Raw genomic sequence first — 15,561 nt, 5'->3', positions numbered from 1 at the left:
ATTCCATTCAAAATCTTCAATTACACCATTTTTGGCCAAGAAATAACTAAAACAATGAAGTTTCCAAAAACTGCAATAGATTCCAGTACCCAACCTTTAAAGCCAGCAATTCATAAAGTCTCCCAGTACCCGAAAAGGCAACGTTTAAATTTTATTCCCAACGCAGTGCGGCTTCGTATTGTAATCAGTTGTTTCGACTTACAGGGAGGGTATCAGACATCCGAATAACAGATTCTGCTGAAACTTCTAGGGGTGTTTCTTTGGTCGAAAATATGGAGCCTCTGATATGTCGTTCCATCCATTGGGCCGTCCTTTGCTCGATTTTATGATACATACATGAATACACAAGATTGTCGGAAATTCGCAGTTTAGACTTTACTATGGTTCTGAAATAATCATACATCCGCTTACACTTGAATCTACGGTAACCTGTGATCGAAACTTCCAAAGAAGACAATGAAAAATAAACAGAACATTTCTTTTATTAGGATATTCCGCTCACTAAATTTCTACTATAAACAATTTTAATGGGAGTGAAAAACGGCTCAACGCAACGTATGAAACGACACATCAGAAGGTCCATGTTTTGGAGCAAAGAATTTCAGCAGAATCCGTGATTCGGAGGTCTGATACTCTTCTTGTTAAACAGACACACACACACCAGGTATACACCTAGATGTATCACATTATAGAGCGAAGGGACCGTTCTCCTTGCGGCAGTGGCATCAGGTGCATCAGCCGCATGCATTGTGGCGAAGCGTTTATTTTGAAGCCGATTGTAGGTCTTTGCCCCTCGGGGAAGGCACGGGGTGCTCCTTTTCCCACGACGCATTTGTCCGTGCACCTTCTATCCCTCACTGTCCCAACAACCCTGCTCGATGACACTACCTTCCACACCTACCGCATTTAAGTGGAGTGTATGATCCTACACGTAATTTTGCGTTGCGTTGACGTCGGTACGTGGACATCGCCTATACGCCGGTCTTCGAAGACGGTCGGAAGGTCGAAAACTGGGGGTTATCATCGAACGAACCGATGAAGAGGTATCGGTAATTTTATGCGTACGCGGAAAGAATCTATGAGCGGAATTCCGCCGAGTTATCGTTCAAACAAACCATGATCTCATAGCCGTAAGGAAATATTCTGATAAAGTATCAAGAAACGAAGATAAATCATTTCGGAGAAAGTTACCTGAGTGAGTTCGAAGTGGACACGGAAACCCATATTCAAACTCCGGATTCCGGCAACCGGACGGCAGTCGAAACAGTTGGACCACGTCGCCTCTCTGAATACAAATCTTGCCCGTGGACTCCCCATTCCTCGATAGCTTCCACCGACCCACCAACCTATCTACCAACACGCGTCAACCGCTGTTCGTTCCGGATTCCGAGAGCCCTGCGAACCTCCGATATTGTACATGTGAAATAAAGCGTCTCGATGCGTCTTTGAAAGGGCTATTCGTTCGACATTACACCAGATCCAAGCAACCTCCACATCTGGGTACATCCAATTCTTTCACTTACCCAGTATCGGCCACCACTACGCGTCACGCAAATTTCTCCATATGTATTGTGGAGCGATCCACCATGTCCACGCAATTTCACTCGAGATGGAGAGTCGAGTTCTTTTTCAACCGTCATCTGCAGAAAAGTGAGCTTTGTCGTGTGTGAAGCTTCTCCTTTTTTCCCTTCGTCTTTTTCTGGTCGACGTATTACCCAATGAAATCCCGGGTGATCAATGTTCGTCAATTTTCAAGAACGTTGAGCAAAGTCTTAATTGGAGCACGGAAACTTGAAACACGAGTCGCCAACTAGGAGTCAGTTACGACAATGACATTATAGGTATGTGTGCATAATGACAGGAAAACGCGTCGCAGGATTCGCCCCGGTGCGTTGAAGTTGTACACAGACGGACATGATGTTATACTAAAACCATCCACATCAGACTTTGCGAAGTAAAATCAACAGAGCAGGTTAGCTGCAGGCTGATGGTTTGTTTTAATTTCCCAGGCCACCCTTCCCTCCGCCATGCCTATGACAGAGGCTCAGGGCGTTTTGCGATATCCGCTATCCAGCAGTCGTTTCTCGCTCAATTCTAGACAGAAGTCTCGCTATGTTCCCGTGGCAAAATGAACACCCGGTGCGGCGTATGTTGAGTTGCAGCTTTCCCCCGGCAAAAAAAAAATCGCGTTCGTCACTCGCATCGCAAGTCAGTCGGAATAATTTCGTATGTATACACATAGGTGTAAGAGTAAACGAGCCAAAGACAACAATGCGGTGTATAATACATGCGAATGGAAAAGATGGGTAAAAACAAAAAGGTTACAGAGACGTAAGAAAAATAATAAAAGGCAGTTGAGTTTTGCAGAAAATATAAATTTAAAATCTTACGGCCAAGCGCAGGCAGCTGTCACCGCTTCTTCTTCGTCTTCTTACGCCACCCTCTCATACCCCCCCACTTTACCCGTCACGAAGAAGGGGGTAGATAACGAATTGCAAATTAATAACGCGCATTTACATTAGCCAGACTCTGCAGGCAGCAGCAGCAGCAGCAGCATTAGCAGCAACAGAAGCACCAGCTTTCGCACCCCGTGCATTAAGTCGTATCTTTCAATTTGAAAAATAATTAAAAAACCTCGGCTTTTCAAGATATGCAAATCGCAATAGACACGTCGAATCCACCCGATAATTCCGAGTATTTGAAAATATATTCTAGCACCACGGATGCGTTCGATTAATAACGAAACAAATGTTTTCCACGAGCTTATTAAGCAAGTAACGTATAATACGTAATTTAATTTCACTGACGTCGCGACCAGAAATCAGGTCAGGATAAGAAAATAAAAAAATAAAATTCTACGATTCTCAACTATTTTTCAATTACAAAATTATATCTGCACAGTCTCATAGGTGTATATTTAGCTACAATATAACAACAACTGTTTTCTCAGTTTTCGCAGCGAAAGCCAGCTGAATCAGACGCGCCCCTTGAAGGTTGGGAAAATTAAGTAAAAGTATCAGCCGCAGGTATTGGTCAGAAATTATTAATTGCAAATCGGTACCGAGGAGCGGCGGCAGGGTTGGTGGGGGCGAGGAGGGGGGAGAGGGGGGGGGGTTCTGATATTAAATTAGGGTCGATAAATTACACCCCCGGGTAGGCGCGAACCTGCAATAATAAGAAGTATAAGCATAGAAAGAGAGTAGGGGGGAGGGGGTGGGTCGACCGGATGTCGCAGAATGGCAAAGACGGGGTTGTGTTGAGAGAAAGAGAAAGAGAGAGAGAGAGAGGGAGAATGGGGGGAGGTAAAAGAGAGAGGCGGAAAACGCTAAAGAGAGGAACGCAAAGGCAATAAAGAAGCCAACTTGAATATTACAAAGCCAACTGATTGGAAATTGCGCGCTTTACTCTTATTACTACTTTCTTATTTACGTTTCTCCTGGCTCCTCGACATATCCGAGCCACGTTTTCTCTCTCTCTCTCTCTCTTTCTCCTTCTCTCTCCACTACGAGTCCGTTATTAGCTGCTGCTCCCGCGGCTGTTACTGCTGTTGCATAACGCGGAATACTTATTTTTCTTCAACAGAACCAATTCCGAGTCACAATCGGTCTTGTGCGACTCGCTGTGCCGCCGATTAGATGGGTACAACACAATCTCATTAAAAAATAAAAAAGAAGAATAATTACGTGAAGTAATTAACCAGATCTGCAGACGTTGAATTATGTAGTAAAGCGAAAAGAATGGGGAATTTATTCCCGTTTTTCATATTCTTCAAGTTCAAATGATCATACTTTGAGTTATTCGACTCGGATGTGAATCACGAAATACGGAATGATGGAATTTTCCATTCGGAGAAAAAGAGATTTTTAGAAATATGAATACGGCGATAAATCAGTTGCGGAGAATTGCGAGCTGCGGATTTTCGAGCTACACGGTGAGGAATTGAAACTGACGGAATCGGTTGGCATAATTATTATTGTCCTTCGGTGAGCCGCGAAGACAGTATAGCAAATGAAAGCATCGATTTAATTTATCAGTCTACGGGCAACGCACCTGCGACACCCTCCGACCCTCGACGCCGGCTTTCCAACTGCAGCTGTCACGCCACGTTTATTATTAAAGTTCGAATTCTAAGCTGGCAAAATCTATAGAATACCTACCGCTTTTATACTCCGTCCTCTGCCTTCTGCCTACTTCGCTACGTTGTTATATAATAACGCGGTCAGAAGGCCCACAACATCTGAACTCTGCCGGATCAATTAAACCAAGATATTCTCCCCTCCCTCCAACGGATTACCTGCAAACATCCCCCCCTTGGATAGTTTCAAATTAGGAGAGTACAGGTATCTACATGTGCATATCAGGGTGTTTCTGATTTTGGTTTTGTCGGAATTTCTTCGCGATCATCCCCTAAGAGGTAATCATGTTACAGAAAGAAATCTCGATAAATCCCCGAATTTTTCGATAACTTTTAACACGTCCCGCCAAGCAATCGAATTTTTATATGAAACAACACGTGCATTTGAAATTTATTTGAGAAAACTGTTTATTACTTTAACACGGTATATTATAAAAAAAAATCTAGAATCTATATCGTAGGAAATTTAATGCTCTACGAAAAAGATCTCTTGTAAAACTCTGGTAAATCTAATATTTATCACCTGATCAGCGATTTTACAAGAGATCTTTTTTGTAGAGCGTCAAATTTCCTACAAAATAACCACAAGAAATTTTCTTGTAATATATAGTTTTAAAGTGATAAACAGTTTACTTAGAAAAAAATGTCAAATGCATGCGTTTTTCCATATAAAATTCGACTGATCGGCGAGGCGTATTAGAGTTGTAAAAATTTGTGGATTTAACCACATTTCATTCTATACATGTTGATTACTTTTGAAGGTTGAGCGCGAAGAAATTCCGACATGTCCAAAATACGAACCACCCGAATACATATGTACATATATGTATATATATAATACATACACATTTTATTTTTGCCGGAACAAAATCTAAACGTCACATTCTAATTTAGTAAATAAAAGTTGGCTGGTTGTTAATAACGCCCTTATCGCAAGCTGTGTAACACTGTTAACAGCTAATTACTGAACAGCAGTAAATATGGAAAGTTGCGAAATTAAAAAAAAGATAATTAAAAAAAAAAAACTTAAACGCAAGAACAAGTAAAGTACATGCTTGATTATAGACGTCTGTGCAGTACCTGCGCTCAAACGAGGCAGCGGTTCTGGAGGCGGCAGGTTTCAGTCCCGGAGAGGCTGGCGAGGTCTTTGGAGAACGAAATAGCGCCGGTTCAGGCTGCCTCTTTCCTACGTACAACATCGCCTCGACCGGTGCCGCAAATTCCAGCAACCCCAATAACTCCGGGAGCAGCACGGGTGCTGGACAAGCTCCCGTACTCCATGGCGGTAATCAACACTCTGGTGCAACGAGCATCCACCATTATCCTGGTCCGCCGCCACCGCCATCATCGCATTCTTTGAAACGTCGAGCATCCGACACACCGTAAGTGTTTATAATGCAATAAAAGTAGTTCGAATGTATCAATCGTGTTTTTAATCTTTATCCAATTTCATCTTCTCGCTGCTCTGTTTACAGGGAAAAATGAAAGGTTGGATTTTTAATGGATAGGCACATTTTCACGAGGTCTGTGATGGAGATTCTCCTACGACCATGAGATTTTGTATATGATCGATTCGGTAGTTATCATGTTATTTAAAGAGCATCATTTTGAAAAGGAAAAATTTTATTTAATAGTGTTTTCTGAACACGAAACGCAACCGAATGGACAGTTTGTTGCGCATCGAGATCGGACTAGCCACTCGTATACAGTGAAAAGTTGTGTCCCCCGTCTGTTCCCTCTTTCAAAATCTACCGTAGTCAGTATTAACCAATTTCATCGAGGCGGGTACTCATACATCAGAAACCTCGTGTTACAGGGAGGGGAATCGTCCCCTCTGACCTTGACATGTGGTCTCCAGTACCGTTTGCTTTCGACGTGAGGCTCCGTTTGTCTTCGACTACTTGATAATTATTATTCACGGCGAATTCCAAGACCAACCTTTGTTCCAGCCGCTCTCTACTCAACGTTTGATCAACCCACAATTTCGGGGAACATCTTACAGCTCCTCATCAAAAGCCTTAAGAGACCCGCGAGTTTTCCCGCACCTCAAGTTGGGTTGATGGAAATAACTAAATCGGGCAAGGTTTCCGGCGTATAAAAAATTTAATCGATGCTCGTCGTCCCTTCGAGGCTTCGAGTTTACACCAAAATCGTGTTATTTCAATTCCTGTTTGACGATAGTAATTATCGGGTTAAAAAATTCGGCCAAAGTAGAATTAGAGTGAAATCCCATGGATGTGCGTGTACGTACTTATAAATACGTGTTTATTTGCTTAGATTGAGATATATGTGGACTGAGGCAATACCGCGGCATGGTCCATGAGTCCTGCACGGGTCGAGGGTGAGGGGCTGAGAGCCAGGGGAGAAATTCGAGTGGCTGCCGTTTCCATGCGCCTGACGTTGACGTTTCTATACGTTCTCGTACGCCCTGGATCGCACCCCTGGAATCCCCTGCGCCTCGAGCTATTCCTTACCTCCACCTCTTCGCCTTTGAAAATCTCACCTACCACATTAATTCTCCTCCAACAGGCATGGAACCGTCATGTTACCAATGGCTAACGAGCCCGTCTTTCCAATTAACGTTAGTATGCGTTAATGTTGAAATATTATGATGATATTCGGTATTAAGCGCACCTTGTCCAGGTTCAACGGCTTATAGAGAATTACTGACTGTTTACGACACGCTGGAAACAAAGTTTGTACGTCATTTGCAACAGTTACATTGATTTTTTTCTTTTTTCCGTTCTTACTCGCATTACATTTTCAACTAATATGCCGACGAACGTGCAACACGATACGTATTGACAGAGAAAATTTTATTGACACGTGCCAGAAGCATGGATGACCTGCTTGACGACATGCGTTTCATGCAGGTAAAAAACGATGAAAACGTTCGACGCTACAAATTTACATCACGAGCGTATAATTATCGGATTTTCGTAATATTCATCACGGTTCGGGAATACGTAATTAGCGAAAATTACTCTTTAGAGGTGTAATTCAATAAGCTGCAGCTATAGTTTAGAATTTAATCAACAGTACGTAATATTGGCAATTGTTCACACGTCCGCGTCACAATGATTGAAATTGTGTCTTGTACAACGTGAACTCCTACAATTCTAATTAAAGTATTATAGCTGTTTTGCGGGCTAGATAATTAATTAACTCACAGAATATACTATTTATAAAAATATATTTTAGTATCAATCAACTTGGTGGCAGAGTTACAGTTTTGTTTTACATATTGGTTTCGAGATAGTTTTGTGTTTATATTCCTGTGTAATATCACATTGGAATTTGGACTCACAAAGCAACTCTTGGAATTATGCGTCATGGAAAAAGAATTTCACGTGATTGGTATCACACCAGCACGCGGTTTGACGAAAACAATTCTGGGAACCATTAATTATGGAAGGTAGTGTGGTTCTCCATCCACCATCAGATCAAATTTTTTTTTTTAAGTTTCACGGTATATCACAAATTGAGGACTCTAGACTCCACTTTATCTTACTTTTGTAAAAATAGAAAACGGTGAAGGATCGATCAAATGACAGTGCACAGTCAAATTATCATAAAGCAACCAGTTTTAGAGAAGATGTTTAATTTAAGTTTCGGGACGATGCTACTAGTGTGTACCACCGAGAAGATCGTGTTAGACTAAAGATATGTTTTTTGGACATTTGGGTTGTTTGATAGGAAAAGCGAAAAGGAATTTTTTCCAAGAGTAGGAGTTTGTTAATACATCGTTTCAATTGTTTAACAAGTTTGATTGGTCAGGAAAATGTATCAGCGATGTTAGGGGTAATTATTAGTTGGTTATAATTTTTGGATTCGGAGGAGAGATAGATAGAGGATAGTTTTTATGGTAATGGTAGAATGTGATAGAAGCCATAGCTAGGGAAATACTCGAAAGCCACGTACGAAGTGTAATAAAGTGATTGGGAAAGTTTGAGTTTATGATCAACTATGTGGTCGCCAAATGTGCGATTCTACGGTGCGAAAGTGGAAGGTTTATATGACTATGTTAGGCCTTGGGTTTACGAAAAGGCTAATTATACATGCTTACGATAATTTTCATGATTAAATTGGTCTTACGAACCTACCTATTTTAATTTAAACGCATACGTCGCAACAGCAATCATCCGTTCAATATTTTTCGAATTACACGTGGATACCAAAATGATCTACCTCGTGGAGCCTTCAATTGAGACGTAAACATAAATGGTGTATGAAGTGGAGAAGCGCAGTGTCATAATTGATAGTTTACACATCCCACTTTGCCATTGTGTGCTACGTTCGTTGACCTTTTTCAATTCAACTCCGAAAACCGATTAGGTCGTCTGAACTGAATGAGCTGATAGCGATCGATATTTATATCAGTCTCTCTATTTCTCTTGTTCTGCGTTATAGGTACTACGAAAACGGTGGAGGACCTCTATTCGACGACGGTCCTCTTTACGGTAAGCGGCCAATGAACCCGTGGTCCAGTCACCATCCACTCCACCACCAACGACAGCAGCAGCAACAGCAACAGCAAGTAGACGCTTACTGCTGGTACCATCCTCTTCAGATCCCGGGTAACAGCGGAGGCTCGCTGCAGGGCCATCAGCAGTCCTCGATGCCGCCTTCACTTGTGCAAATAAATCATTTGGCGGCATCGTCGACTATCTCATCAGCGCCTCACCTCGTTCATCAACAGCAGTGGGCCGTCAGCGGTAATTCCCAGGGAGTTTCCGGTCTGCCAAACGGATCCTGCCCCGCTGCAGCAACCGCCCTTGACGATGAGTGGAAGAACATCCACGTTATGCTGAACTGCATCCTCGGCATGGTCGAGAAGACTAAGCGAGCCCTTGCCATCCTCCAGCGACGGGGATGTCCTAGTCCCGCGACACCGGTGACGACGGTGACCACTTCCGGTAGCAATTCGCAGAACAACGGACCGGCTATAAATACCAGCTCGCAGTCGGAATGCGGTGGAAACGACCGGGATAACAGTTTGAAACGCATATCGGGGGAGATCGTCGCCCAAACTATTCGAGCTACGGAGGATAGAGTAGCGGAAGTCCAACGGAGAGCTGGTGAGCGTTGTGTGATTCAGGTTTGAGTGTGTTGTGGGGATCTTTTTATCCTCTTATTACGAGTACTCGCCTCTCGAGCATCAACGCTAGTCAATGTCTTTAATCGCGACTCGAGAGTCTTCAAGTGCCGGCGTTGTCGTATAGAAAAAACCTCTTGGGGGCCGGTGAGATAACAAAATCGCAATACAGGAAGCCATCAAGGTCCTGGTACAATGAAGAACTTGTACAACAAGTGTATGAAAAGGTGGCTTTGTGCCGCCTTACATTCCCAGGCCCGAAAGCAGACGGCCGTTCAGGTTGTACAAAAAGATATAATTCGGTCGAAATTTCAGCTGTAAAATTCAAATCGTAATACTTTCTTTTTTGCTATAGTTTTTATGCGGGACTCTGTGCCAATTCGAGCTGCGCAGTCTCTGACTGACCTCGAGCCTCTTCAACCAAAGGTCACGTCAATTCCAAGCATTTTAACTTTGATCCTGCAGAGGAGGCGATGCTCGAAGCTAAGCGAGCAGCCGTTGCCGAAGTTCAGAGAGCGATTGCGGCTGCTGCTGCGGAGACGAGGGCAGCCGAGCGTCTTCGGGTTCATCATCGCTTCTTCGAACCACCGATGCAAAGGAGCCACGGAGGTCACGGTCACGGTCACGGAATGGCACACGGGCCGCTTCTCCGGGTCGTCGACACGACGACCTGCTCGACGACGACCGCGACGACAACCGCGACCACGACGACAGCGAGCAATGCGCTAACCGGGGGAGCCAGAGACGAGGAGATCAAGGAACCGCAGCCAGCAGTCGCCGGATCCGTAAGCTCAGCAAGTCGTTACAGTCATCGCGAGGTTCGATCATCTTGCGTTTTCGCACCATTGTCAATCACGTCCCTTTTTCTCTCGATAGAGTTGCTGGAACTGCGGCAGACAGGCGTTGGAGACCTGCGGTGGATGCGGAATCGCCAGGTACTGCGGACCCTTCTGTCAGCACCGGGACTGGGAGGCCGGAGGTCATCATGCAACCTGCAATCCGCGACGACCAACGCCACCACCACCACCTCCTCTGCCTCCACCACCGGCTCCAAGATCCGCTTCCCGGAGTCCGACAGCCTCTTCCGGTGGTACGGGAACAGTTGTGGGTACTTCCGGGTCTTCGACAACCGCTGCCGCCAGTACAGCGTCTGGTCACACTGGCAAGGGGAAATGACGCAATAACAGAAAATATGCCACTTTGTTACGTAGCGCTCGCAGAAATATGACGGAAAAAAATTAGTTGTCGTTGATGTCGGGGGAGAAATTGATGAAGAATGCTGGAAAAGATTAATTGGGATCGTTTGAGAGATAATGTGCGATGTAAAAATGAGGTTATCGGTTGGTTAACCATCTGTGGTAATAATGAGGTAACTTTTTCATTTTATTATTGGGATCCAACATGTTGTCGTAGCTGAACAATATGGCACACGTGTATAAGACAGCATTCATCGACACATTTGAGAAGAGAAACCTCCGTGTGAACTATTTGGACTTTTATTTTGTCACGTTGAGGACGATGCCGTAGTCAGTCTATATCGACCGAGCGTAATGTTATTTATTTTGAATATTTTAAAAGCATATCTATCGTTAACCAGAGAAAGTCATAGCTAGCGCAGTTCTATATGCAATGTCAAACATAAATATCCAACAAAAAATGGCTTACGCAACAATAATACGAGATAATTTATTCTTCTAATTAAATAGCCACTAGTTGCAAATTCTTTTGTGATATTCTTGCATGAAACAAAAGAAATTTTCACATTTTTCTTCACTATTGTATTTAGAATTGCGCCATCTGTGGTACCTTACGACTTTGATGGTAGTCAAAATATACACAGTGAAATTTTACTCGATCGGTAAAGAGTAATTCTATCGTCCTCTTAATATAGAGTAAACAATACGATGCACCGTAGAAGTTGCAGGATCCCAATATAAATATTGTGTATAGGTATAATTTAGTCTGTTTATATCTGATCGTTCCTGCTATCAATACTATTATGTTTTAAATTTCATATTAATAAAATTAAATCAAGATATAAATATATACGTACAATATATTAAGTAGGTAGAAGAGAAAGTGAAAATAAAAATTAGAAAAATAAGTAAAAAGAAAAACGAAAAAAAAAACACTCGAATCTAACTGTGGTTTACTTGTTTATATTAACGTTACGTAAGATCACGAATTTGATGATAAAAAAATTTCTATTGAATCCACGTACTAGTCAATTTGTAGATTATAAATAGATAATTATATACATACGATACACTATATTATCTGGGTAATTATACGAATTTGTACGTTTGAGGGTTCTATATTCTCAGATTTTATAATTTCATTAGGGAAAATATACGTTGGACATGCTGGAAAGAAACTGATATGTTACGAATAATATAAATATTATTTAAGTCGTCTAGTCAGAAAGATAAATAAATAATATTATATCATGAATCTATATTATATATATATATAACTTATATATATATATACACATACACATGCATACGTACATATACATTATTCAACCGCATTTCGCACATACTAGGAAACTTTGCTCAACGTAGACTATACAAAGTACTGGAAAATTTTCTCCTTGAATATTACTACTTACAATTAGATTGCGCCAGCAATCCTTTGTAGTATACGTATATAATTATACGTAAAATGTGTTTACGAAATAATTAAATACACTCGTCAGAATAAATGAAACATAGTTCTTTCCCAATTAATAAGTTTGTCACTTAAAAAACTTTACTGAATCCCGCGCTACTAAACAGACACGGCGAATGAATAATAATTTGCCACACCCCTCAGCCTGAAGAACAAATATTAGAAAATAAATCGATATTTATTCAACCATATACTCACTAAAACGTTACATTATATGTATCTGATCATATATTCTAATTACTAACTAAAAGACGTTTCGTATGCATATAATTACAACTAAATAAATCGGAATTATCAATAATTATTATTAATAATTCCAATTCGTCCAATAATCGCAAATTCGATTATTCATTTACCGCTCGTATTTTTCAAGGAAAATAATCATCCACAAATCTAGAGTCTTATAAGCAATCATCGACCGATCGACGATTTATTTGCCAGGTGGAGGATCTCCTATTATATCAGCAAACAAGGCCTTTGTTTTTTCTTCCTTGCCAAGAGAGTCGCTCCAGTCTTTGCGACTCCTGGCAAAGAGCGGAACATTCAACTTGCTGGATATAATTTTTCCAGCCTCTGTAGCTAGAAGCGATGCTCCCACAGAAGCGAGCTCCTCAATCATCCATAATTTTTGTTTCATCTGAGACCATTGCCAAACTTTTTCCAAACTCCTAGAGCCGTGCTTAGAGCAAGCGAGCTGGACCCAATTACCGCCCAACTTCCTGGCCATTTTCTCCCTACTCTTTTCCCCAATGAATTTGCTCTCGGCAAACGCATCCATTACTCTACTTCCTCTAGGATCAGCAAACAAGATTCTCAGGTCGATTCCGTTCGCTTCAAGTAAAGAATTCACGATCTTGATCGGCTTGTTGAAATGCAGCATTGCCTGCAAGATCAAACTACCATGTAAATTGACTCTGTACTCTCCTCCTTTATCCTCACTTGCCAAGGTCTCAAAAGGCTTCATTCGCGCCACCAGCAGTGCAATTGAATTCTGTCTGTCCGCTGGCTGTTCACAGTGCAAAGCTGTAGCCATTGCGCTGATAAAGGCACCTTGTCTCGCCTGTAACCTTCTACAGGCGTCAGCGACACTTGCTATAACACCGAGGTTCCCCTTCTCAATTATCGCTTCAAAATAAGGTGATATTTCATCGAATAATGTCTCCAGTTCCTCTTTCACCTGACAATTATTAAATAGCCTTTGAACGGTAAAATTTGCCCCAACCATCAGAGCCAACCTGTTGATTCTGTTGATGAAGAACTTTGCATAAATTTGTGTGTACAGTTTTGGCGAGGCAACTGCTAAGCATGCCTCTAGCAGCCTCATTGAACTCTCAGAATTAAAAGCTGAAGATATTTGAGTCTCGTCTTGGGAGTCGAAGCAGTCAGACACCACTTTCTTGGTCAAAGCTTTGCTGGCCTGTTTGTCCACATCTTTGACGGAGTACAGCAATACTTGCAGTAAGCCTGAGGTCAGTTCGTTCCGGGGAAACTCAGGAAGCTGTGGCCAGGAGCTAAGCCTTTTGCAAATTTCTAAGAGTATATCAGTGTACTCCTGTGGCACGATTTTGCGTTTGCTCAAGTCAACAGGTTCGTTTTTCTTCGACCTGTTTTCTCCGTTGTCTGAAGAATCGACGTTAAGTCCACCAAGCAGCTCAATCACTGTTCGAATAATATGATTGGCACAAGAGTCCCAGACAAAATCCTCCATGTTGTTCATGATGTATTTACTCAGCTTCAGAGTCCAATCGTTATAAATTTTCACTTGTTCTTCTTTGACGTCGACGGTCGTGTCATCTTTAGATATAGTGGAGGTATTCAGAGATCGCGTTCCTCTCTCAGCGCATATAATCATGATTTTTTGTAGTACATGACTGGCAAATCTGTCGCTGCAAATTGGCCTCAGAACCTCCATGAAGGCGGTCGCGAACCTGGTTACAACTTCGAGACTTGCATGTTTCATCAGCGAGTCAATTACTCTCGAGCCAATTTGATTTTTAGCATAGTCCACCTCGTGCTCGACCATTTCCTCATAGACGTTGTTAACGAACACGAGCTTCTCTTCGATACTTGGAAAATTGTTGTCCCTTACCAGTTCTAGCACGCGTATCATGTACTTGTACGTTTCCTCGTCCAGGTGACTTCCCCGACCGTAAGTTCCTTTTCTTCCGTATTTACGAGCGTTTTGCATAAATGATTTTTTCTTCTTACGCTTTATCCCCTTCCCTCGACCTTCAGATGCCATGTTATTATCCGTCATCTCCACTCCGGACATAAGGCTTCTATTTTACTACCAAACGACCGTTTACGACTAATAACAAACAATGAGCACGTTTTTTGGTTACGTCAAGACAGATTAGGTTAGGTTTAAACACGTGTAGCTTTGTGCCTGAAGTTGGTGACGATCACGGGAACAAAGAACGTGGGCGATTGAACCAATCGAAATACATCGAAATGCTATCCGTATGGAACGCTAGCGCAAAATAACTTGAAATTACTTGAAATACAATACTTCAGTGTACACAATACGCACGGAGCAATAATTATAGCTACGCACCGCGCTTGGTTCCAAACCGCGACCAGGGCGAATAACTCAGGGCCTCGCCGGCAGAGTGCGTTGTCGTTCGTATGGCTATCACGGCTATAGGATTCGTGAATTATGAATGCGGCAGTAAGCGCGATTGGCGCACTTGAATCACTTTAATTAAATAGAATAGAGTAAAATATATTATTTGCGCTTGTAAAAGGACATCAGAGTATGTGTTAACACGTATACGAATTATTTTCAGTTGGTTAATTTTCATGAACTGTGGCTGTAAAACATTTTTCAAACATACAGCTATATTTTGTAGAATTACATACTAAAATTAAAGCGAGATATCATTAAAAAAATTAGTGATGTGACATCTAATTTTTTATAATATATGCTCTAAGCTTGGGACGTATGTAGACATGATAGTAACTGTGTATGTCGGTATTGATCCGATAACTATGGTAAGAGTGGGTAAGGTTCTCTTATGGTAACTGCTCGTTCGTAAAGGACAGGCGCAGAAAGAGCGTTGCCGCAGTTATCGACTGAGACGTAACGTTAGGCAATCTCAAATGACTGCAAGAATCACTGCGGGCTATTAAAAATCTTCAGGATTCTCCGAACCTCCTTAAAAAATTTCCCGGCTTGAGATGTGTCGCAAAATAAGCAAAAAATCTTAATTCGATGTTCAAGAAATCCATATCCAGCTACGGAACCATCAAATTGGCAACACTGCCACTGATCATTTCTAGGGTGTGCTCCAAAATTAGTTTACAGTGCTAAAAACTCCCTAGGGCAGATGCAGATTTACCCACGAACTCGGTACCGCCAAAAAAAATAAAACATGCATGACAGCACTCGGAACTGATTTTGAAGCGCACCCCTAAGCTTGTCTACACAGTACGCCAAAAATTAATAAATGTATTCTGTGTCTTCCAATCTTCAGACTTGGGTGTTTTTATTGGGTCCGATTTTGCTAATTGTTGATAAACGATCTTAATTTTTAGAAAAACAGTTAAAATATGAAAACGTGTAAAATCGAACTGAAGGAACATGTGTCCCCAGTCGTGAACTGCACTTTTAAGCTGCAACCGCACGACCGGAGAGACGTGACGTCATTTTTAGATAGGTAAA

At 42.0% G+C, this 15,561-nt stretch overlaps 2 protein-coding genes across 3 annotated transcripts in view; one reads left to right on the top strand and one right to left on the bottom strand.

The window, feature by feature from the left end:
* Positions 1-11,928, top strand: part of LOC124177756 (protein CBFA2T3) — a 52,238-nt gene extending 40,310 nt beyond the window's left edge. For both annotated transcript variants that reach the window (XM_046560525.1, XM_046560524.1), the window contains 4 exons: positions 5,201-5,517; positions 8,546-9,213; positions 9,696-10,015; positions 10,107-11,928. In XM_046560525.1, coding sequence (XP_046416481.1) covers positions 5,201-5,517; positions 8,546-9,213; positions 9,696-10,015; positions 10,107-10,406 — 1,605 coding nt within the window. In that variant the 3' untranslated portion in view covers positions 10,407-11,928. The remainder of the gene's footprint in view (positions 1-5,200; positions 5,518-8,545; positions 9,214-9,695; positions 10,016-10,106) is intronic.
* Positions 11,929-12,057: 129 nt separating this feature from the next.
* Positions 12,058-14,475, bottom strand: LOC124177757 (nucleolar protein 9). Its single transcript, XM_046560527.1, has one exon. It carries the CDS (start codon positions 14,170-14,172, stop codon positions 12,331-12,333), a length of 1,842 nt encoding a protein of 613 aa, XP_046416483.1. The 5' UTR covers positions 14,173-14,475; the 3' UTR covers positions 12,058-12,330.
* Positions 14,476-15,561: the final 1,086 nt, after the last annotated feature.

This window comes from Neodiprion fabricii, chromosome 3, assembly GCF_021155785.1.
Source record: "Neodiprion fabricii isolate iyNeoFabr1 chromosome 3, iyNeoFabr1.1, whole genome shotgun sequence".
Classification (NCBI taxonomy): domain Eukaryota; kingdom Metazoa; phylum Arthropoda; class Insecta; order Hymenoptera; family Diprionidae; genus Neodiprion; species Neodiprion fabricii.
This window is presented reverse-complemented; position numbering and strand designations above follow the sequence as displayed.

Bases quoted from the DNA above. Each gene is read 5' to 3' on its own strand.
- LOC124177757 (XM_046560527.1), bottom strand. From the start codon at position 14,172: ATGTCCGGAGTGGAGATGACGGATAATAACATGGCATCTGAAGGTCGA.